Source organism: Tachypleus tridentatus, chromosome 12 (genome assembly GCF_004210375.1).
Source record: "Tachypleus tridentatus isolate NWPU-2018 chromosome 12, ASM421037v1, whole genome shotgun sequence".
Lineage (NCBI taxonomy): Eukaryota > Metazoa > Arthropoda > Merostomata > Xiphosura > Limulidae > Tachypleus > Tachypleus tridentatus.
Window position 1 is genome coordinate 68,467,473 of NC_134836.1, and position 15,665 is coordinate 68,483,137.

At 35.6% G+C, this 15,665-nt stretch overlaps 1 protein-coding gene across 3 annotated transcripts in view; it reads left to right on the forward strand.

The window, feature by feature from the left end:
* LOC143233492 (PAS domain-containing serine/threonine-protein kinase-like) overlaps nucleotides 1-15,536 on the forward strand; it is a 39,543-nt gene extending 24,007 nt beyond the window's left edge. For 2 of the 3 annotated variants that reach the window (XM_076469775.1, XM_076469776.1), the window contains 8 exons: nucleotides 6,008-6,183; nucleotides 9,346-9,522; nucleotides 9,988-10,116; nucleotides 10,814-10,948; nucleotides 11,280-11,479; nucleotides 11,938-12,071; nucleotides 12,574-12,711; nucleotides 13,095-15,536. In XM_076469775.1, coding sequence (XP_076325890.1) covers nucleotides 6,008-6,183; nucleotides 9,346-9,522; nucleotides 9,988-10,116; nucleotides 10,814-10,948; nucleotides 11,280-11,479; nucleotides 11,938-12,071; nucleotides 12,574-12,711; nucleotides 13,095-13,255 — 1,250 coding nt within the window. In that variant the 3' untranslated portion in view covers nucleotides 13,256-15,536. The remainder of the gene's footprint in view (nucleotides 1-6,007; nucleotides 6,184-9,345; nucleotides 9,523-9,987; nucleotides 10,117-10,813; nucleotides 10,949-11,279; nucleotides 11,480-11,937; nucleotides 12,072-12,573; nucleotides 12,712-13,094) is intronic. The other variant, XR_013018187.1, reaches the window with a different exon arrangement.
* The last annotated feature ends 129 nt before the right edge of the window (nucleotides 15,537-15,665 follow it).

Consider the following 15,665-nt stretch of genomic DNA (forward strand, 5'->3'; position numbering starts at 1 on the left):
GGGGTGGCATTGTTGGTTGATCAGCATGTGCCCACCCTGTCTTTGCCACTCGACACACCCTTGGAGGCAGTAGCCATCCATGTTTTCTTGGGTCATACCATCACTGTTTTTTTCTCTCTACCTGTCACCTGGAAAGACATGTGATCAATCACACCTTGATGTTCTCATCAAACAGTTGCCATCTCCCTTTTTTCATCCTAGGGGACTTTAATGGACATCATCCCTTCTGGGAAAGTGCCAATATTGATAGGAGTCACTCTGCAGAGCGTATGCTCTCTGATCACAACCTTTCTCTTTTCAATACTGGTTCTTCTACTTATTTCAATGCCCCTAGTCAGTCCTTTACTGCTCTTGATCTCTCAATTTGCTCCCCTTCGTTATTCTCCCATTTTTCATGGAGGGTTGGCAATAATCCATGAGGCAGTGATTATTTTTCTATAATCTTGAGAGAGACTGGCCGTGGTTGATGCCCCCCAACCCGCATGCCCCAGTGGAAGCTGGATCAGGCAAACTGGCCTTCTTTCACTGCTCTTGCAGAACTTGATCCTGCCATCAATAGACAGCTGTGTGGCAGCAGTAACTGACTGTATTACACAAGTAGCTGCTCAATGTATTCCTAAAACCTCAATACCTTTTCCACTATATCCTCATTCATGGTGGAATCCTGCCTGCCACGTGGCACGGAAGGCTCAAAAACTAGCCTGGGATACTTTCTATAGATATCCTACACTCTTCAACCGCATTGCTTTCCAGCAGGCCCATGCACATGCTAGGTGTGTAAGACGTCATAGCCACAAGGAATCTTGGATTAACTTCACAACCATCATATCTTCTACCACTAGTTCCAAAGTCATATGGGACAAAATTTGAAAGGTCAGTGGAAAATGTAACTGTCTCTTCAATCTTGCTCTCTGATGGCCAGGAAGTGGCTGATACCCAGAGCATTGCTGATACTCTAGGTGAAAGCTTTTGCTGGATATCTAGCACTTCTGCTTCTTCTTCCACCTTCTTAGCCATCAAGACTCAGGCAGAGCAATTGCCTCTTTCCTTTAGAGCTGATTGTCTCTATGACTATAATCATCCCTTTTCACTGGTGGAACTCAAACTGGCCCTTCATCGGTCTGGCAGTACACTGGTTGAACCTGATGATATACACTATGAGATGCTGCACCATCTATTTTCTGCTTCTCTTGCTATTCTTCTGATTGTTTTTAACTGGATCTGGCAGGAGAATGTTTCTGCTGATACCTGGCATCAGGCTATTCTCCTACTTTTGTCCAAGCCTGAGAAAGATCCCAAGATTCCTTCAGACTATCGTCCAATTGTTTTGACGAGCTGCCTCTGTAAGACTTTAGAGAGGATGGTTAATGCTCGTCTTGTTTGGTTCCTCGAATCAAACAACCTCTTCTCCTCCACCCAGTGTGGGTTCCGACGACAGCACTCCACCATTGACCACCTAATTCGACTTGAAACATCAATAAGAGAAGCCTTTCTCTTTCAAGACCATATATGTGGGTTATGTGGCCATTTGCCCATTTTTATTAAAAATTTTTTAATGGACAGGAGATTCCAAGTTCGTGTGGGTTTGACACTTTCCCGTTCTTTTCTACAGGAACTTGGAGTCCCTCAAGGCTGTGTTTTGAGTGTCAAACTTTTCAGTATAAAAATTAATGCCATCACTGAACAACTCCCTCTCACTCTTGCAAACGGGCTCTATGTCAATGACTTTTCACATCTCATGTCAGTCATCGAACATGGGGTATATTGAGCAGCAGCTACAGACTGCCTTCAATCGTTTACTGAAGTGGAACACAGCAAACGGCTTTACCTTCTCTCTCACTAAAACTGTTTGGAGGCACTTTTGCTGCCAACGGGGTATTCACCCTGATCCTGAATGCTGTATTGGTGAAATTGTGCTGCCTGTGGTCTCTGAGACTAAAGTCTTGGGGCTTATCTTTGACCATAAGCTGACCTTTGTACCACACATCAAGCAGCTATGGGTCAAATGTTCAAGAGCACTGAACATTCTCCATGTCCTCTCTTCCACCATTTGGGGAGCTGATCAATGTTCTATGCTGAAGATATATTGTGCTCTTAATCGATCAAAACTCAACTATGAATCACTGGTCTGTGGCTCTGCCAGACCATCGGCCTTAAAGATGCTAGTCCCTATACATCATCAAGGACTTCAGCTCTGCACTGGGGCTTTCTGCACTTCCCCAGTTCAGAGCTTATACACAGAATCTCATGAACCTTCTTTCCAGCTTTCCAAACAGTTGTGTTTTCCTTCCTCGATGGGTCATGCATTTTCAGATCAGACGGTCTGCCATTGCTTCTTTTGGCCTTCGTATCCAGGCGCATTTGTATGAATCGGGTCTGTCCTTAGATAACATTGCTGTATCCACTGGTAAGCCCATCCCACCATGGCTTCTTACATTCCCCAATTGTGACTTATCTTTTTGTCATCTGAGAAAAGTAGACACGCCTGATTGGAAACACTGTTTACTATTTGCTGAACATCTTTTGAACCATCCTTCCATTCCTCTTTATATAGATGGTTCGAAATCAGGTGACTGTGTGGGCTCTGCCATGGTTTGTTGTGGCTTGGTGGTTGCATGCAAAACCTTCTCTACAGCTTTTGTGTTCACTGCTGATCTGTACACCATTTCTCTTGCCCTGGATCACATAGAAGCTAAGCAGTACTCAAACTGCACTATTTATACTGATTTGCTTTGTTCTCTACTGGCCCTGTAATCACTTCATGTTAGTTGACACCCTGTTCTCGCTGATATTCATAACCGACTAGTCCGTTTCTCTTTAAACTTTACTTCTATTCAGTTTTTCTGGATACCGGGCCACGTTGGCATTCGTGGGAACGAGCTCGCCGACACTGCAGCTAAGTCTATCTGCTCTGTTACTATCACCACTGTGCCTGTCTCATACATGGACTATGGTCCTGTATTCAAGGCCGGTTCCGTGCCAGCTGGCGGAAGACTTGGAGTGAGCAACGCGAAAACAAACTTTTCCAAATAAAACCCTGTATTGGACTTTGCCCATCTTGTTTCCGTAAGGATCAGAAAGAGGAAGTTGTTTTAACTAGACTACGCCTTGGTCACAATTTTTTAACTCATTGTTTTCTTTTATCTGGAACTGTTACACCAGTGTGTAGTTTGTGTAACACTCAGATCACAATAAACCACAATTTACTTTCTTGTTATCGTTACGATTCACAACGATGGCACCATTTTAAGCATGTTCAGTCCCAAGGTTTGTCCATAACATTAGACAGTGTTATTGGTGATGGTGATACTGTCAACCTTGGTAATGTTTTTAGTTTTTTAAAAGCCATTTATCACTTTTATGCCATTTAAGTTTTTTAATTTATACATTACACCTTTTTAATGTGTCTTCCTTTTAAAAATCACAGTTGATCTAGTTTGATTTGAAATTAGAAACTGGCCGTAACATTAAATAACTTGAAACCAGGACTGGAAAGGCCAACTTCAGGTGACTTATGGTGGTTTTTGTACTTACCTGTTAGTCTTCTTGGCGAGTTGTGATTATTACAGTTACACTATAGAAAGTCCTTTAAAACTTGAATTACTGTAGTTTTTTTGTTGGTATTGTAGACTAAATGTAAACATTGGTTTTATGCTATTTATATTATTTTTAAAGTTTGTTTTGTTTTACCTTAATTTCCTTTTATGAATTTTACTAAATTTACTTTTAACTTTTTACTGGATGTTTGGTGCAGATAGCCTAGCTGCTTTGTGCCATAAAACACTAAATCAACCAACCATCCACTTGAACTATAAAGTGTTATTTTATAACTTCAGTTTTATGGAAGAAACACTTGAACTAGGAAGAGTGTTATTTATAACTTTCTTCCAATACTTTTGTACACTAATGTACAAATGTACATTTTCTCCACAAATGTTGCACTTTATGAGGTAGTTGCTCTCCACGTTACCATTGTTTGTCAAATTCATTTGTAAAACAAGTGTACAGTCAGTACTTATGGATAGTTTTAAAGAAAGGTTTACAGCATAGATTGGCTTATTTCAAAATTCTGGCCAAAAGCAATTTTAAAATATCCTAATTACCATTTTCTAAATGTTATTCTTTTATCCTTATATTAGGACTAGTTTTAAAGATGATTCTAAAAACATAGAATTAAGTTTCTTTTAAATTACTCTGGCAATTTTTTTTCCAAAGCTTTACTATCAAGTGGAGATTCTGTACGTGTTTCAACATGGGTCTTCCAAGGGTAGATTCTCTACATGTTTTTAAACATGTACCTACCAAGGAGAGATTCTGTCCGTGTTTTTAAACATGTACCTACCAAGGAAAGATTTTGTACGTTTTTAAATGTGTACCTACGAAGCGGAGATTCTGTATATTTTTTTAAACATGTACCTACCAAGAGGAGATTCTGTATGTGTTTATAAACATGGATCTACCCAGTGGGAGATTCTGTACAATTATAAAAGTGGTCGTAGTCATAAGTGTTAGCCAGTCGGTCAGTCACACTCTTTCTCTGCTTGTTGCTTGTTTTTATTTTAGTTCAATATAATTGTTAATATAGCCCTAAATTTCAGTAATTTTTCTTCTATAGACATGGAATTGCATTCTTACCCTACCTATACCTGTGAAAAATTAATGCAAATCTATGCATATGAATTATTTTGAAAAAGTCTGTTAAAACAAATTTAAGATACAGATATCAGTTATCTGTAAGAAAATAGGACAACTTTTCCTTAGATGAACAGGTTTGTGTGCAATCACGTTGTCATTGTATGTTTTATTCTTCCAGCTAAAGAAACTTGTGTAGTTTGTTCAGTTATGTGTGGTGGATTCCATATCGCATTATGTAGTAACATGCTACATAATGTAATATGGAATAGTTTTGGTTTCCTGTAATTTTTTTATTAATTTTGTTTATTGCCACAACTTCAACTTGTACTGACTCTTGAAACTCTCACTCTTTAAACATCAGAAAAACTGCCCTATCAATTCTAGGCATTGACGTTGATGAATGGTTCGTACATGATGGTAACCTGGCAAAGTGAGAAAGTAATGGCAGTGCTCCTCTAACAATCAACCACAGGTGTGATTCACATCAAAGATGATAATGTTTGCCTATCTATTGACCTTGCTTCATATGTATGGATGTCTCTGGTGGATTGCTGAGCGACACCCCAACACAATCTGAGCATACATCTGTAAATAAAAGATGCCTGCTGTGCAGAACAGAACAGAATGGTTTAAAAGTAAAAGGACACCTATTGTGCAGCACAGAACAGAATGGCTTAAAAGTAAAAGGACACCTATTGTGCAGCACAGAACAGAATGGTTTAAAACTAAAAGGACACCTATTGTGCAGCACAGAACAGAATGGTTTAAAACTAAAAGGACACCTATTGTGCAGCACAGAACAGAATGGTTTAAAACTAAAAGGACACCTATTGTGCAGAACAGAATAGTTTAAAACTGAAAGGACACCTATTGTGCAGTGCAGAACAGAATGGTTTACAACTAAATAAAGGACACCTGTTGTGCAGCACAAAATAATGGTTTAAATCTAAAAGAACACCCACTGTGCAGCACAGAAAAAAATGGCTTACAACTAGAGTGGAATTTTAATGAAACCTTTGTGTATTTTGTGTTTTTAATCGCTAATCTGATAAAGTTAAATATTTTTTTCCTGTTTTAAAAGCTAAAAGTAGAAGAGGCTAGGCTTGAACTGTCCTACTTATAATTTAAATGCATGCCAAATCCTACAATGCCTGAGGTTTAGCAACCAAAATTGATTTTTTGAACAAAAAATTTCATCAGAATATGTAAATTATTTTATAGAATTTTAAGGCCACAATTATTCTGAGAAAATATGGAAGCAAGAAAAAGCTGAGTGATTGGGGATCACCAGTAATGGAGGGTGCAGATAATTAAGACACTAGTGTGAACTTAACCACATAAACAGCTAAAATATTTTTATCGCACTGTTTAGCTGTCATCTACAATATTCGAAGAGTTGACTTAGATGATGAAGTTCTCTACTGCCTGTGGGTATCTCGAGATCCAGAGGAGGAAGCAGAAGGAGGACGACCTTACCAGTTTTTGACCCTAGCTTCCAGCCTTAACAGTACTTTAGAAATTGAGTCATCAGTTGTGTCCAAAAATCAGGTAAAAGTTGAACTTAATGTTAGCTGTCTGCAAATTGAATAAATTTCCCAATATTGAAAAATGCATTTTAGCAGCTAAATACAACAGCATAAAGTACAAAAAATAAACTATTTTACTTATTTAAATCTTGGTGACCCTATCAGTTGCTATATTTTGTTTGGCCAGAAATATTCAGCATTGTTGACCATCTCAAGATATCACATAGTTTAACAAACTATAAAGTAAGTTGGATACTCTGACACTTTTTAAATTTAGTGATTTGATGTGTAATTAGCAATGTTACAGATTTTTCCTTTAATATTACATAACTGACATATAAAACATGAAATTCTTAAGAAGACATGTTTTCTAGTTGACCAGTTCTTGTGAATGATGAATAATTTCAGTTGAAATAAAATATTGATAACAAAGAATTTGGTTTTAAAGCAACAAATCTAATTTTTATGTGTAATGACTTTATGTAAATTACACATCACAAGCTTAATCTTGCTCAAGCATTTGATTGTGAGAAGTATCTTAAGTACTACAATGTTTGCTGTATCCCAGCCAGCCTGGTGATCTCTGATAACATTGCACAACAAGGTTTTTACTTCTTGAACACTGTTGGGTGTTCCTCATAGATTTTCGGCTGATGATCACAAAATCACATCCACATTTGCCCATCACGTACCGTTTCATCGAAATTTTCAGTTTTGTGATGTTTTTTCTTATATTTGTGTCCAAAAATTTTTGTTTCTGTAAGAGACCTATGAAGAATGTTTTGTGCAGTCTGCATGAAATCAGGCCAGGTTGGAAGCTATTCTGTGGAAGTGTACAGCCCAGGCATGCCTAGCCAGGCTGGAGGCAGCTTGACACTGTCTCAGCAGGCTGTAAAAGTGGCTTGCATACACGGATGCTGCTCATTGGATTAATGTAGACCTTATAGTGTGTACATATTGTTTCAGAATATAGCATTGCCTCACTAGCACTGTAACAAGTAAGTTAGATGTTATAGACATTTTACAGGACGATTGATGTTGGTCAATATGTCTCGCCAATGTTGTAACAGCCCCAATACATTTTGCTATATTTGTGGCGAGTATACAGTTGTTCATCAGAGATGCATAATGACTGCTCTTGTGAAGAAAGCATATCATCTGTACTTCAACTGTAAAATTGGTAATCAAGATCAGGAATAGGCACCTTACATTTGTTATGTGATATGTGCTGTCTGTCTGAGAGCTTGGCTCAGAGGCACTCAAAAGACAATGCCCTTTGCTGTCTAGATGATATGGCGAGAACAGAAAGACCATGTGACGGACTGTTACTTCTGTTTGACTAATGTGTCTGGTTTCCCTGCAAAAAACAAGAAGTCAGTTGAGTACCCTAATTTGCCTTCATAATAAGACCTGTACCACATGACAACAGTCTTCCAATTTCAGAGGACCTTAGACGAATCAGATGAAAAACTGCAATGCAGGGAACTGGCAGTGACAGTGATCTGGATTTTGAACCATGCTTCTCAGGCGATCCACATCTCATAATACAGCCAGAATTAAACGATCTGTCAGAGATTTGGGTCTGTCAAAAGCAAAGTCAAATTGATGGGTTCAAGACTGCAATAATGATGTTTCCTGTCACCAGGTATGAAAATTTATGTTTTTTGAAGCCGCCAAGATGATATAACCAAATTCTTTGCACAAGTTGACAGTCTCTGTTTCTGTGTTGACATCGAAGGATTGTTCTCTGCTTTGGGTTGTGACCATGAACTGCAAGAGTGGCATCTCTTTATTGATTTATCAATGTTAAGCCTCAAAGCTGTTCTGTTACACAATGACAATGCTCACCCTTCAATACCTGTTGGCTATGCAGCATGCATGAAAGAAACCTACAAGAACATGGAAATGTTGCTGAAGCACATCCAGTACAGCAAGTATAACTGGAATATCTGCGGAGATCTGAAAGTCATTGCTCTGTTACTGGGACGACAGCTCGACTATACAAAGTACTGTTGTTTCATCTGTGAATGGGACAATCGAGCCAAAAAGTCGCATTATTCTAGACAGAGCTGGCCACTCTGTAAAAAGTTAGTTCCAGGACAGAAAAATGTGGCGCATGAACTGCTTGTCAACCTTGCAAAGATTTTTTTGCCTCCTCTTCACATAAAATTGGGACTTATGAAGAATTTCGTGAAAGCAGTGAGCAAAGAAGGCGATGGTTTTTGTTATTTAAGACAGATGTTCCCAAGAATAACTTGAGGCCAAGATCAAGGAGGGCATTTTTGTTGGCTCTCAAATCATACATGTTATCAGTGACAAGCGGTTCGAAGATCTGTTAGTTGGGCCGGAAAAGATTGCCTGGAAAGTCTTCAAAGACGTTGACAATTTTCTTGGCAATTACAGAGCCCCACAATACATTCAGCTGGTAGACAAACTTCTACCATGCAAAACAATGAAGTGCAACATGTCACTAAAGATTCATTTTCTCCACTCACATTTGGACTTCTACCCTGCAACTCTTGGTGCTGTCAGTGACGAACACGGTGGAAGGTTTCACCAGGACATTGCTATAATGGAGAAACGATATCAGGGCAACTGGAATCCATCAATGCTTCCTGACTGCTGTTGAACACTGCAATGTGATGCACCAGACATTGAATACAAACGAAAATCAGGAGCAAAACACTTTTATGTTGAACTCAGTAGCGTATTAGAAACATAAACGCAATTAAATATGTTATTGCCGGTAAACAGTTAACTGTATTTCTCAGAGTTCCTACATGATGAAGCAAAACTAAAACTATATTCGTGCATACCCATCAGGTACCTGTCACAATCAGCAAAAACTTTTCAAAAAAGTCTTGTGCAGTGTAATGGGTAAAAGGAATTGGATGTAGGGGATATAGTGTGATTGACATGATATACGTTTTTTTTCTTTACTCTCACTCCCAAGTTCTTATCATGAATAACAACTAGATTTAAACTGTAGGTGACCAAAATAATTTAATAAAAAGTTCACACTCACATTCTAGAAAAATTTTGAAAAAAAAAAAAAAAGTTCATTGTAATATGTGATGTTACTTTTTGTCATTACTGTACCCAACGCTATTGTTCCAACATCTGAATCATATCAACTTATAAGTTGTAGTTTTCAAATATCACTTACTTTTCTTTCACATGATAGTCCTGTCTTGAAAGAAGTAATGTTGCTAGTTTAAATGCAAGTCGAGCATCTGTAGAACCTGCATTTGGAGATTACACAAGTGGCTCGTATTCTGAGAAGTACACAACGTTAGAACAGATTGGAAAAGGGGCATTTGGATGTGTTAAAATAGCCTATCGAAACACTGACAGGTTACTGGTGAGTGTTTTTTTATTTTGTTTCTTTCTTTCTTCTAAATGTCACATTTTCTGAAAGTGAAGGATTGTGATTTTGTGATTCAACAGTTTTCAGTTACCAGTACATCTAAGTTATTTTATTAATTATTGGTGTGTTTTTAATTGGGTCTATAGGTAATGAATAAAAAATGTATTCATCCTTCCTCTCGGTTTCTGTAATATGGACCACAAGATGGCTCTAGTTAACTGTAATGAAGTGTTATTTTATATGGTACTGCCTGTACAATATTAACCCCAAGAAGACTTATTTTAGAAAAACAATACACTGAAACTCTACTAATATTGTTTTTATTAACTATAATTTAAGTCATATGTTCCATTCAATGTAGTGGTTCCTAGTTGTTTTAAAGAAGAAAACATTTAATACTTTTTTGTCATAATTTTAAGTTTCAAACTTTTTATTATGTTTATACAAATATTCTTCAAGGTTGTAACAAAGTTCATTCGGAAATCAAAGATTTATGATGAATGTTGGATATACGATAGTGTTCTCGGAAAGAGGGTTCCTACTGAAATCAGCTTGCTCATGAGCCTCAACCATCCAAATATAGTTCAGGTACATAGTTTTATCAGGGAACAGTAAAGTATCTTATCATCCATGTCTATAAATTCTAAAAATTCTACTTGTATGTGTGTTTTGTTGTTTCCTATTACCTTAACTATGATTAGATAAGGTTGATGGGAGGGATCTTAATTTTTTCTAACTATTTTTTAAGGTGTTAAATATCAGTTTGTTAAGAAATAAAAATGGTGAATATTTTTGATATTGATATCAAGTATGATGGTCCAACAGTTACTTACTGTGATACTTATGGTAGTGATATTACGTAATAAAAGGTAGAAGATAATGCCAATACAGTCAGAAGACAGCTAGAATTCTAATACTTCTTACTATAGTAAACAGTAAACAAAATACACGAGTCCATCAATCAACAAGGATAAACATATCTAACAAAGTGTACAATCCAAGAGGTATAAGTCTACCAAAAATATAGTGTTAAAGTGTCGAGCTGAGACTTGCATGACCATCCTTGACTCAAGTTTTAGCTTCTGACATATGACAAGCTTGATATCATTTCTTTTAAACTTCAAGTGTTGTTGCTATGTGGTCATAAGTTATAACCAATGCTGTATATTCTTTTATAAAGTTTTTGAAATGTTTATTCTTGGAATATTTTATTCCAAAAAAAAAATTTTATTACTGTTGCTTTTATAAATTAGCACTCTATAAGGTATGAATTTTCTATTTTCAGGTTTTGGACATTTTTGAAAACAGTAAGTATTTTCAGATGGTGATGGAGAAACATGGGTCTGGTATGGACCTGTTTGAGTTCATTGATAGAAATCCTCACTTGGATGAACCACTAGCCAGCTACATTTTTAGACAGGTCAGTAGTATTGGTTGGTCAGGTAAAACATTTGAAATTATTGCACATTTTCTATGATGTTTTTGCCAAATAGAAATTCATAGATACTCTTCTGAAAGAAAATTGGTTTGACTTCCCTGTATTCCAATATTTTATATATTGGTCAGCTAAGAAATATTTCAATTTTTTGTTTTTATATTAAGATGTGTTCATAAGTTCAGTCATGGTGATCTTCATGACAATTGAACTCTTATGTCAGAAACTGTTAGAAAGATCACTTCTCTTCAGGATTAAGACATCAGATATATGAACAAATTATGTTTGCATTTATCTGTGATCTGTATTGTTACAGATTGTAGCAGCATTGGTTCACTTGCATAAACTAAACATTATTCATCGAGATGTCAAAGATGAAAACGTAATCCTGGATCAGATCTTTCATGCTAAGTTGATTGATTTTGGATCAGCCACATTTCTCTCTCCTGGAAAGTACTACTCTACATTCTGTGGGACGATGGAATATTGCAGCCCTGAAGTTTTAGTAGGAAATAAGTAAGTTTAGTGCACTTATAAAAAAAATATTCACTGATTGAACAAGTCACTTTAACTTGCTACTCAACATATTCACTGATTGAACAAGTCACGTTTAGCATGCTACTCAACATATTCCCTGATTGAACAAGTCACGTTTAGCATGCTACTCAACATATTCCCTGATTGAACAAGTCACTTTTAGCTTGCTACTCAACATATTCCCTCATTGAACAAGTCACTTTAGCTCTCTATGTGACATATTCACTGATTGAAGAAGTCACTTTAGCTCTCTATGTGACATATTCACTGATTGAAGAAGGGTAACTAGAATATAAACTGTTAACTTGATTAATTAAATATTTCAGTGAATGAACCATAATAATAAATTAATATTTAGGAATCATGTAATTAGAAGTTTGTTTATGTTGAATTAGAGATGTAGGACTATTAAAAGTATGGGACTGTTTTATTCCCAGGTACCGTGGACCAGAGCTTGAAATGTGGGCTCTGGGGGTGACACTTTACACATTAATATTTGGAGAAAACCCTTTCTTTGATGTAGAAGAAACCATTGCTGCCATTCTTAAGCCACCTTTTCAAGTGTCTAATGGCAAGTAATTATTAACTTTCTGTGCTAAGAAATTAACATATGGGTTAAATGATTGCTTTCCTAACAGACATTACAGCTGTATTTCTGTGCTTCCTTTATCAAGATTTGTGAACTAAATATTAATTTTCCATAGCAGTATAATTACACTTTTTGTGTGTTCTGGGGTTGACCACAGCTAATTTGACTGACTGTGTGTGTCTGAGAGTTTACCATCTTTTATATCCCTGTATAGATGGGTTGGGGGTGTTTAAAAAATTTATTCTATGGGTAAGTTATAAGAATGACAATAAAATTCTGCTGTTTGCCTACCAAAAGGTAATTAGAGTTTGTGCTGATGACTTGGTAATTTCCATTTTGTCCTTCAGTTCAAAATTAGAGATGGCTAGTGCAGATAACCCCTACATAAACATATCTAGTAGTTTGATTGACTGATCTTTGAAACAACAAATATACATATCTCTCCAATTAACCTATAATATACACAGTTATTTTTCTTCCCCAGATCTGATGGACTTAATCTCTTGTTTGCTTCATCCTAACCCAAATGAGCGTGCTCCATTAACTGAGGTTGAAAAACACAGGTGGACCAATCAGCCTGTCTCTGTAGAGAAGTACAAGTTTGAAGAAGTTGTTCGAGCTGGTTAGTAAAGAAGTCTTTTGTTCAAAACCATTATTTAAAAGCTGTATTATGAAACTAAGTAATAATGGTAAGTGATGGTTACAAAAACAGCATCATTTTAGAGGTTTATTATAAAACAAAGTGATAATAGTAGGTGACAATTACAATAGACAGTATTATTTTAGAGGTTTATTATAAAACTAAATGATAATGGTGACAGTTTAACTTGGCAGCATTATTTAAGAGGTTTTGTTATAAAACTAAGTGATAATGGTAAGTGACAGTTAAGCTTGACAGTATTGTTTTAGAGGTTTTATTGTACAACTAAGTAATAATGGTAATTCAGATAGTAAATAAATACATATAAATGAAATTTATGGTTATTACTTGTTTATTGTATACAGCTCCAGAGGAACTTTATCCTGCAGCGTATTACGAGTGTGAAACATCTCGTTCAGCATCAGTAGTAAACTCTGATAGCATGTACACTTCTTCTTCGAACCCAGTGCAGCCTTCAATTCACAGCAGTTCCTCATACTTGGAAGAACAAGACAGTGTGTCTTAAAGTCAGTCTGCAGTTGGAATCACAGTTGCCGTGATTCTTCAGTGGTACATTTGGAATGGATTTATAACTATTTTTGTGTATTTTTAACAGGACAAAAGTTAAGTAGAAAAGTGGAAGTGGCATAAAAAATGTTGGTTTTAACTTGTTTTGTTTTAACCATTTTTATAAAAAGTTTGCATTTTATGAGTACATGTATTTAATCTGTTTACCAGATGTAGTTAGTTTGGAGAGATATCAAGTGTGTAACCTTCTAATAGCTTATAATTATTATAACCAGATTCCATAATTCTGTCCTCTAATGAGCTTAGAAATACATATATTTCCATTTTATTGTACCTGTCTTGTACACATTTAACAATACCCCTTTATACATGGCTTTCTTCTAATAACTTAACAATACTACATTCTCTTATGACTGCATTCTGATAGCTTAGGAACACTGATTTTACTTTATTGTGATTTAAAACAGATTCATTAAGTATTTTTCTTATCAGTGAGGGACCCAGATATACAGAAAATGTAACATACACTTAATCACATTAATAGTTATTGTTTATCCAGTATGCTTCGTCATTTCAAGACTTGTAGTGGCAACATTGTCGAGTCCAGTCCGAGTATACATGTTTTATTTTCAAAGCTGGTTTGTGTGTCTTATGTACCCTCTGATTTTATTAATACACTGGACATCAAGAACTGTGTATTACATATTATATTAGCTTTGTAATATATGAAATAAATCTGTTTATTTGGTTTTTGTCTGACCATTAACATCAGTGTCCAAGTGTACACAACATTTAGTGTAGCTAGAAAATCATTTTCTGAATGGTTGTTCTTATTTGATGATTTTTAACCTCAGGTGTCAGTGAAGTTGCTGGTTTTCTAGTGAATATTTCAATCCTGGGTTTTCAACTTGCACAGTATTCAAAAGATAATGGTAAAGAATTTAAACAAATCTCTCAGATAAAGGATATTACAAGGTTTATTTTTGTTACCTAGCTGTCTTTGCTACAAAACCCAAACTTTTTAAGTGAAACATGTTTAATTTTACTTAATCTTAAAAGTATGTCTATAACAAAAAGTTATCAACTGAGCAGATGAAAACTTTGTTGATTTGGTTACATACTTTATTATTAAAAAACAAGATGTTTCTTAACACACATTTCAGTCACATTTTCATAACATTATTTGAAGTTTTTGTTTAAAAAGGAACTTTGAAAGTGTTGAGCTGTCTACCACTCCTTATGTCATAAAGAATACAGGAGGGTCCTAGTTAAACCTAGTAGCTGTCACCTCCATCAGTGAATGTAAGCATAAAAAATGCTATACAATACAAATAGATAGATTCTAGTTTCAAAGGCATTAATAAAACATTTGTGGTTTTCCAATGAAACTTAAAAACAGTTGTATGGTTACTCATCACTAATAATAACAATACATTATAACTTACGAGACTACTTCTCAGCATCAAACATCATTATACGACTTTTTTGCTGATGTTGTAAGAGTTTTGAGTCAATGGTGAAATAATTACAAACTAGATGTGTCTGGTTTGTACACGTCTTAAATTTGAAAAGCATAATTTCTGTTTTGCAGTATGTGATATTTTTGTCGTTTTATACATGTAACTGAAATGTCTTTTTCTTTTTGTTCACTCTGTAAAAGTTATAGTTTTATCTGACTAAACTAAAATTACCACACTTCAGGCATATTTGCATTTCTATTTTGATTATGTGATAAATATATAATTGACCAGAACAAATGTACATAAAAACAGGTACAATTTCATGTATCACATTTAAATTATGTGTGATATTTTCTACCTCTTGGGTTTGTCTTGCAGTAGTCACATGGAATTCATGAGCTTACATTTAAAAATTGTGAGACAGGTGAACAGAATCACCTCAGTAGCAATCTTATAAACTGTGTGTTAGATGAATAGAATCCCCTGTGTAGTAGTGTTAGATGAACAGAATACCTGTGTAGTAGGGTTAGATATTGTATGTCAGATGGACAGAATTGTATGTAGTAATGGTAATAAGCTCTTACATACTTTGAGTAATATCACTATTGTGCTCATCAAAAATGTCAATGATATGTTAAAGATGTAATTATTGTGTAATGAGCAAAGTAGATGTAAGCACTATTTCTCAAAGATGTGTTACAGATGTTGTTGTTGTGTCCTGATGGATCCATATTGTATTGTTTAATGACCAAAGTAGATATAACTCGCTGTATCTCGTTGTATGCTGAGAATATATATTGTCCAAGTTTTCTTCTGGTACTCGTGTTTTTGGCATCATTATTAGCTCCTTTTTGAAGTGTTTTGGTGATTTCTTGTCTGAAATAATTGATATATTTTTAACTATAATATCATCCATATACTGCAGTAATGTTTTGTTGTTAATGATTA